At 31.1% G+C, this 8966-nt stretch overlaps 1 protein-coding gene across 4 annotated transcripts in view; it reads left to right on the forward strand.

Annotated features, from left to right (window-relative positions):
- The window catches only part of NBEA (neurobeachin), a 776030-nt gene that overhangs the window by 26576 nt on the left and 740488 nt on the right, over nucleotides 1-8966 (forward strand). For all 4 annotated transcript variants that reach the window (XM_005883142.2, XM_014530733.1, XM_014530734.1 and 1 more), the window contains exons 4-7: nucleotides 3165-3244; nucleotides 4148-4210; nucleotides 4303-4400; nucleotides 6010-6102. In XM_005883142.2, coding sequence (XP_005883204.1) covers nucleotides 3165-3244; nucleotides 4148-4210; nucleotides 4303-4400; nucleotides 6010-6102 — 334 coding nt within the window. The remainder of the gene's footprint in view (nucleotides 1-3164; nucleotides 3245-4147; nucleotides 4211-4302; nucleotides 4401-6009; nucleotides 6103-8966) is intronic.

An 8966-nucleotide genomic window follows, 5' to 3' on the forward strand; every position in this document is an offset into this window, starting at 1 on the left:
TGAAAGTATTACATAGGTCCTCCTTTTGAGAAGAGATTTTTTTTCTTTTTTTTCCTTTTTTTTCTTTATTGATTAAGGTATTACATATGTGTCCTTATCCCCCCATTGCCACCCCACCCCCCATTTTTTTATTTTAAAAAAATATATTTTTATTGATTTTTAGAGAGAGAGGAAGGGAGGGAGAGGGAGAAACATCGATGTGAGGGGAAAAACATTACAGCTGCCTCCTGCAACCTGCACATATGCCCTGACTGGGAATCGAACCAGCAACCTTTTGGTGCATGTGATGACACTCAACCAACTGAGCCAGGGTGAACATGTCTTTTTCTTTATGCTTTAATTTATTTTTTCAAACTGTAGTTTTGTTAATTAATTGTTTTAAACAATTGTTGCTGTTAATCCTCACCTGAGGATATTTTTTCCACTAATTTTTAGAGAGAGTGGAAGGGAAGTGAGTGGGAGAGAGGGAGAGAGAAACCTCAATTTGAGAGAGACACATCAATTGGTTGCTTCCTGAACCACCCCAACTGGGGCCATGGATAGAACCTGCAACCCAGGTACGTGTCCTTGACTGGGAATCAGACCCATGACCCTCAGGTGCACAAGCCAATATTCTAACCACTGAGCAATGCTGGTATTATATGTGTAAATATAAAATGAACATCTTTTCTAATCCATCTGAAATTTTGTTACTTAGTATTATGTGAAATTCTGACTTGAAACTTATAGTTTTATTTTATCAATACTCTTTTCAACTAAAATGCTTTAAGGACACAGTAAAGATACTTTGTCCTTCATTAGCTTTTTTATTGAACTTTTTGTGAAGTATAATCTTTTTTGCTTTGATTCTGATTAGCACTTTTGTTTCTTAAATTGTTATTTTATATGGTTCACTGTAAAAACATTTATATTATAAATATCATAGAAATACATGAACTTGGTAGCAAATGAAATAATAGAAAGTTTTATGAATAAATATAATATTCTCCCAAGGAGCCAAGATTATCAGCCTTATTATGCTTTTGCCATATTTTTTCCTGCTCATGTATATACATAGGTGTTTCAAGTTATAGGTGTTTTTAATATATTATAAACACAAAGTGGTATTATATGTGTAAATATAAAGTGAACCTTATATAAGTAACACTAAGCTTAAGAAATAGAACATTATCCTAAGCCTGTTTGAAAGTGCACACACCTTTCTCCCCTTTCCAGCCCAGAGATTACCCCATCTTTAATTTTATGTTTATTGTGCTTTTACTTTACTTGACTACTTTTTATTTTTTACTATGCTTGACTCCTTTGCTATTTATGTCTGTATTCCTAAAGGATTGCTTAGCTTCTGTGTTTTACATGAATAGTATTATTTATCATTTGTCTTGTCATTCAGTTTTATATTTGTAAGATAAATTTATTTGTACTTTATTTTGTAAAATTAGTTCATATTATTCACATACACAAAATTTATACATACCTATATATTTCTATGCAACCTGCTCTTTACATTGTGTAATGTATGACAGTAGTAAATAATTACATATAACATTTACTGAGTACTTACAATTAAAATGGACCAGGCACTATTCTAATGTTTTTACATATGTTGATCTATTTAATTCTCATAAAATATCCTATGACATAAGCACTATTATTACCCTCATCTTAATAAAAATATTCATGTATTAAGGTAATATAAAACTTGTCCAACTTCATTAAATAATGGCAAATTTATAAATAAAACTAAGATAATTTTACTAAGATACTGGTATACTCTACTGGGATGGAATGGGAGATGTGATCAGAGGTAGGGCGAGGATTCTGTTGTTCTGGTGCCACAGCCAATGTTTAAATATTTAGGGATTTTATAAACTGGTACTTAACCATTGTTACCTTGAACTTGAAATCAGTCATGTTGGGAATATTTATATAACAGAAATAGAAATGTGCAAATGACCTAAATCAGGACCTCACTCTCCACTTCGTACAGTTCTTTCCCTGCACTCAACTGGTTAATGGGTTTCCCTGCCAGGCTGCTCTCAATGTTCAGTTTCTTCACCTAAAAAGTGGTTATACAATAGGTGTTCATTTTATAATAATTCATTAAATTGTACATTTATATCTTCTGTATAAGTGCTATTTTTTCACAGTGAAAAATATTTTTTTAAGAATACGTAATACCAAGTGTTGATAGGGAGGATAGGGTACTTTGTACTATTGGCAAAGTGGGGCAAAGATGTAGAAGGCAGTCTTGGAAAATGGGGAAGATATTTCTTTCTCAAGAGTAAAAAGAGTGGATTATTTGAATGTTAATTTGCTTTCAGATATAATAATCTACATGTTAATTTTTGCTGAATAAATAAGAGATGTTAGAAATGACACATAAAGGGATTGTTGTTTTAAAACTTACAGAAGGGCTATATAAATCCTGGTTACATTAAGAAAAGTTTGATGTTTAAGGACTATCATGGTTCTAGCTACCTACCTTAAAGGTATAATTTAATTTTTGTATATTATATATATTACATGTGCTTATTGTATATTCTCATTTTTTAGTAATTAAATATTTGCAGTTAATTAATTTGAAATTTAGATATTATGATGTAATTAATATATATGTATCATTTTCATTTATTGACTCACAAGCATTTATTGAGAGTCCCCTATAATACGTATTTGGTATATACAGGTGACAGAAGAAAAGACCTGCAAACAAATAATTACAATAGAGTGTTGCTTTTTCTATGTTTTGTTTTTTAAATGAAGACGAGTTTTAGGATGGAAGAAGTATTGGGAAACCTTGGATTTGAAGGGGAAAAGGGAACCAACCTATTAAGTTAATAGAAGTGGGAAAAATATCTGTGTAACCACTTGATGATTATACATTTATCAATGTATAGTAATGTAATTTTTAAAAAGTAATTCTTTCCCTCAAATCTGACATTTAGTGAGTAATTTGAAATTGCTAAAACTCTGAAAAATTAATGTTCAGATTCTCTGATATAATTGAGATTATGCGGCATTAGTAGTAATAAATATTATAATTATAACAAATATAACTATTAAAGAATTCCATGCTACCCTAACATTATTGCATTAAGCTTATTTAATATCATGACATTTTTTCCTGTTTTTCTTTTTTTTTTTTCCTTTTTGTCTTATTTCAGATGGTCCGCGGCCATCACAAAAAGAAATTATATCACTACGGGCATTTATGCTACTTTTTCTGAAACAGCTAATACTAAAGGTAAAATAATTTTATGTAATTCAGAATTACAATATATTAGGTGAAAAGGAATTTTTGGTATAGTTTAAAATCATCGTAAAATTAGCACAAAAAATTCAGGGATTGCTTTCAAAATTTTATAAATCTTAGTATTAACTTTTGTTGAATTTTACTTTTTGTTAACTACTCTTTGAGATCCTCTATATTAAGGGTTATAGCACAAAGGCAAGGAACATGTGAATATGAAACAAGAATAAAGATTTTATTCCAGAAAATTATGTGTCCTCTTTTAATAAGGCTTAGATTAATGTATTTTATCAAAGTAGGATTTTTAAAAGATTAATATTTTTAAAATGGAAAATAAAGATAAAATTCTCAGTATTGTGAAGTTTTATAGTAATTTGCATTATTTTTGAATTTTATTTAATTTTTAGTGATTTCATAATGGAAGGGAGAGGGAGAGATAGAAACATCAATGATGAGAGAGAATCATTGATTGGCTGCCTCCTGCATGCCCCCCCCAGGTATGTGCCCTGACTAGGAATGGAACTTGACCTCCTGGTTTATAGGTCGATAGTCAACCACTGAGCCACACTGGCAGGGGCAGTAATTTGCATTATTTTAAGAAAAGAGTATATGTTTAAAAATAGTGATTATTGATACAATAACATGATCAAAACATACTAACTCTTTGTAGGGAATATCAATCAAATAGTAACAACTTTAGAGAATAGATATAAATTTTTAAATATTTATTTATTTAAACTGAAGTAATATAGTCTCTTGATTATGAAGTGTCTAGATATTTTAACTAAAACATTACTTCTTTTAAGTTTTTTAAAATTTCTTTAAAAATGCTCATTTTGATGCCTTTAATTAAAGTTTTAATTTTAGATTTAACTTAATACTGTTTTTAAACATTAGGATCGAGGGGTCAAAGAAGATGAACTTCAGAGTATATTAAATTACCTACTTACAATGCATGAGGTAGGACATGGTCTGGGTCTTCTATTTTAATTATTTTATTCAAAGCATAGCATAAAGTTTTAACTAAAGAAATTTTGGTTATTCTTATGCAGGATGAAAATATTCATGATGTGTTACAGTTACTAGTGGCTTTAATGTCAGAACATCCAGCCTCAATGATACCAGCATTTGATCAAAGAAATGGAATAAGGTATGAGAATAATATTAGTATTTTAATAGACTTTAATTGAGTACAGTTGTGCTTTCTTGAATGGACCCTATTCTATGAACTTTTGAATAAATATAGCAGTCTTACTCATTAAAAGGAAATAAATGGAGGAAGCTGCTATATAACCTCCAAAACTTAACTGATGAGGTGTATAGAAAATGGATCTCAGGTCTCAAGAAGAGTAATTAAATCATTACTATACTGGAGAGTATTATTCTAAGAAATAAGCCAGTCAGAGAAAGACAAGTATCACATGATGTCACTTATATGTAGAATCTAATGAACAAAAATAAACTGATGAACAAAATAGATCCAGAGACATAGAACCATGAAACAGACTGTGGAATCTCAGATGGAAGTGGGTGGAAGGACAGAAAGAGATTAACCAAAGAACTATCTATATATATAAAAGCCTAAGTGACCATTCAACTGTTCAACCGGTAGCTATGATGCGCACTGACCACCAGGGGGCATGTGCTCCGACCCATAGGTTAGCTTGCTGCTGGGGTCTGGCCAAGAGGGACAGGGCAAGATGGGCCGGACACACCCTGGAGCCCTCTCTCAGTCCCTCCCCACCCGGCCAACCTACCGTGGTCCCTCCCCAGTTAGCTGGCCCTGATCGACCCCAATCAGGACTGGGTGACATGGGCCGGACACACCCTGGAGCCCTCCCATGGTCCCTCCCCGGCCCCAATCGTGCACCGGTAGAGTCCCTCAGCCTGGCCTGTGCCCTCTCACAAGCTGTGACCCCTCAGGGGATGTCTGCAGGCCAGGTCGAGGGACCCCACTGGTGCAAGGATGCACAGGGCCTCTAGTATGCATATATGCATAACCCATGGACACAGACCATAGTGCAGTGAAGGCCTGGGAGTGGGTGAGGGGTTCAGTGGGTGGAATTAAGGCGACATCTGTAATACAACAATAAAGATAAATTTAAAAAAATAAAGATATTTCAAGAAGTGGGAAGAGCAACTTGTTTTTTGCAGGAAAATGAGAGTATGGTATAATTCAGCCAAAGAGAGCACAAGAAAATTAATGAGTTTAGGATCAAGAGCTAGAATAATGGCCAGGATTGGAAGGTCCATAGAATGCTAAATTTAGATTTTGTTCTGTTGTTGATGAAAATTAACGAATTTTTAATGGGGAACTTATTTGCTCAGATTTCCATTTTGTAAAATATAGTCAACTGTGTGGAAAAGAGTTGGAGAGGGACAAAATTAGAGCAATTATTTTATTCATCAGTGTTAGGGATGATGAGTTAGGGCAATGGCAGTGCAATGGCAATAATATAGATGAAAAATGTTTTAGAGCAAGAGGACAAAGTAAAGGACTTTGAAGATTAACTTTATTTATGAAGATTGTAAAGTAATTATGTAAACAAGTGAGACATAGTTTTTTGTTAATATATTTTTGAAGGTCAAGTTTAAATAAAAATTAATAAAATGTGCTAATTTTTTCTTTTTTCCAAGAATTTGAAATCCTGAGTGGTATTTTATATTTTATGTATGTGTCGTTTAATTATAAAGGATACAGTACTTATATTTTCAGTATTTGTAGAAGTTTAAAAGATCATTGGTTTTTATATTTTTAGGGTAATCTACAAATTATTGGCTTCAAAAAGTGAAAGTATTTGGGTTCAAGCTCTGAAGGTTTTGGGATACTTTCTGAAGCATTTAGGACACAAGTAAGTAGAAGTTTTTTATAATGAATTAATAGAAATGTCTACTGAAATTGTATTTTTACTCCTTTTGTATCTAATTTTACATGCAATCTGACTGGAATAATCTTACAATGGAAAATAGCTTCTTATGGTAAAAGTTGCAAAAATGTTTTATAAAACAATATTTATTAATAGTAGATTATAGAACAAAGATCACAATTTCAGTAACATAGTGTATTATTATATGCTTGCTGAAAAATATTGTTCATTTTAAGGATAATAATAAAATATTTCATCAAATAAAGTAAAGCACATATGGATAAGATTTCAATGAAAATTTACTTGACACAGGGAATATCATGTATATTGAAATTTCCTTAGAGCTATTTCTTTGCTTACATGCTAAGTCAGATTTTATTATTTGTTACATTGGGCTTTACTGGCATTGGGCTTATTGATCAGTTTTGTGATTTAAAACTCCTAAAATATCTTTTTTCCCCAAAGTCCAGAAGTCAGCTACTTTAAAAGTCACCTGCTGGTATAAGTTTTTTTATACTGTTTTGACCACTGCATGATTACTCTTTTTTTAAATCCATTTTCTATGCAAATGAGCCACCCAAAATTAGTGCTTTTATTGAAATATTGCTATGTAGTATTTCTCTTAGAACCTTACTGTTGGCAGTTCTTTTTAGTGTTTAAATTTACCAAGAGTTTACTGATAACACTGATGAAAACTGCACAAAATCCAGGTAAAAGATATTATTTTCGTTTTGGTATCAAAACAATAGTTAAGTATGGGAGAATAAAGATAGCAATGATATGAAGACTGATTCAGTGTAACCAGATAGTAGGAAAGAGTTACCCATTTATGAGGGAACAGTATATAGATTACTGAAAGTGAGAAACATACGTACTTTAATATTAAGAGAAAAGGGTTGCTTATTTAAAGAAATTAATTAGGAGATATTAATAAAAGATTCTAACCAAGATCCATCTCTTAAAACTTGTAAAGAAAGCACATTTAAAAATATAGAAATGTGAAAAAATTGCTATTGAGTACATAATTGTGATTAGAAATTTTACCATAAGTTAAAAAAATAAGAAATAAATGATTTGCTTCTGAGGAAGGGCAACTACTAAACAGAATTTCAAGAAGTTGGAAGAAATGGTAGGATAACATGGAAGTATTGAACCACGAGCTTACATAACTTTGGGGGAAAATTAAAAGAAAAAAACTTTCACACAAATAAAAATGAAATCAGAAGAAGCTCAAGGAAAATTAATTGTGTGGATAGCATACTAAGATACAGGGAAGATAAAATTGGAAAGAGAGCAAATAATATGTATTAATAAGATTATACCAAGGATTACAGAGAAAATTATACACGTAGAAAGCGCAGAAGTTCCAACAATAGCATAAATGGCGTTTTCAAGTAAGAAAATTGGGACACTGGACTAAACAAATATATACAGCTGTAATTTAGTGAAATCCTAATACAAGATATTGCCATCTGTACCAAAGGTCATACTGTTTATCAGGGAAAATTTCTTGAATGATCGGCACAAAAGTATACTATTGGATTTAAATGTAAGTAAAGAATACTTTGCAGTTTGCAAATAAGGAGAAAAAATATGTTGAGTCTTGCCTTAACTTTTCTACAACAACCTTCAATACAGGTAACGTAAAGCACCAACCATAAGGTATTGAAATGAAGAAAATGTGAGACAAAGGATACTTGAAGTAAAAAGGGTGCTGACAAACAATTTTTAACTACAAGTAATTGTGTTTTTCTGAATAATACTTTAGGAAATTTTGGGGGCAGGAAATGAAGTCCAGCCAGTTAGGCAGACTACAGCTAAGGACTATTGGAGAGCAATACATTAATTTAACAGTAAAACCAAGATTAAAACAAATGTTTGAATTAGAGTTGCAGACCAGAATTTACTTTTTATATCATCTAATAATTTAGAAATGGTACAATTATAATAAATTGGGAAACGACTGAGGAAATATAGAAAGCGAAGTAGATCCAAAGAGTCAAATGATACCCATGTAAGCTGACAAATGAAATAGTAGAAATATAGGACTATTGGCTAACTTTGATGACAGAAGAGAGGAAAAATTAAGAATAAATACAATTATCATTGCTTATATTAGGAAAATACACTTTGTAAACATATAGAGGACCTCTGATTCCTTTATAGTTACAAAGATAAGCAGTTCAATAAAACTATGAAGCTTTCAAAATATTAAAGAGAAAAATTACAGTTCTATATTCAAGAAACATCCTAAAATCAAAGTGAATTAGAGAAATGCTGAAAATAAAAGGATGAGTAAAGGTATACCACATAAATACAAATGATAAAAAGAAGTAATCATGACTTAATAGTGGAAAAATTCTAAAAGACAAAAAGCAACAAACAATATAAAGAGGGATACTTTAAATTATCAAAGGGTGAAACCTTCATGAAACAGAAGTGAAAGGGGAAGTAGACAAATACTAAGTTTAAACATTGAAACAAACTTTAATTTATTGATCTTGGTTCAAAACAAGTGTAGAGAGAAAGTAATATAAATAATAACATAAATCTAATTAATATAGTTTGAACTCTGTATCTTGTTAGTGAGGAATACGACTTTAAGTGTCCAAGGAGCATATATAAAAATTTGAAGTGATGTAGTAGACATTAGAGAAAATTTTCAAGACAGAAACAAAACAGGAAAGATTATCTTATTAATATGCAATAACATTAGAAAATAGTAACAAAGTCTGGAACCAAAAAATCTACTTAGAAATTTAAAATTTATTAAACAATATTTGTGTCAAAGTGAAAATACACACTGAAATTACAGAAGTTTTAGAAAATAAGTTTAAAACATTATAATA

This window comes from Myotis brandtii, unplaced genomic scaffold (assembly GCF_000412655.1).
Source record: "Myotis brandtii unplaced genomic scaffold, ASM41265v1 scaffold77, whole genome shotgun sequence".
NCBI classification, from domain to species: domain Eukaryota; kingdom Metazoa; phylum Chordata; class Mammalia; order Chiroptera; family Vespertilionidae; genus Myotis; species Myotis brandtii.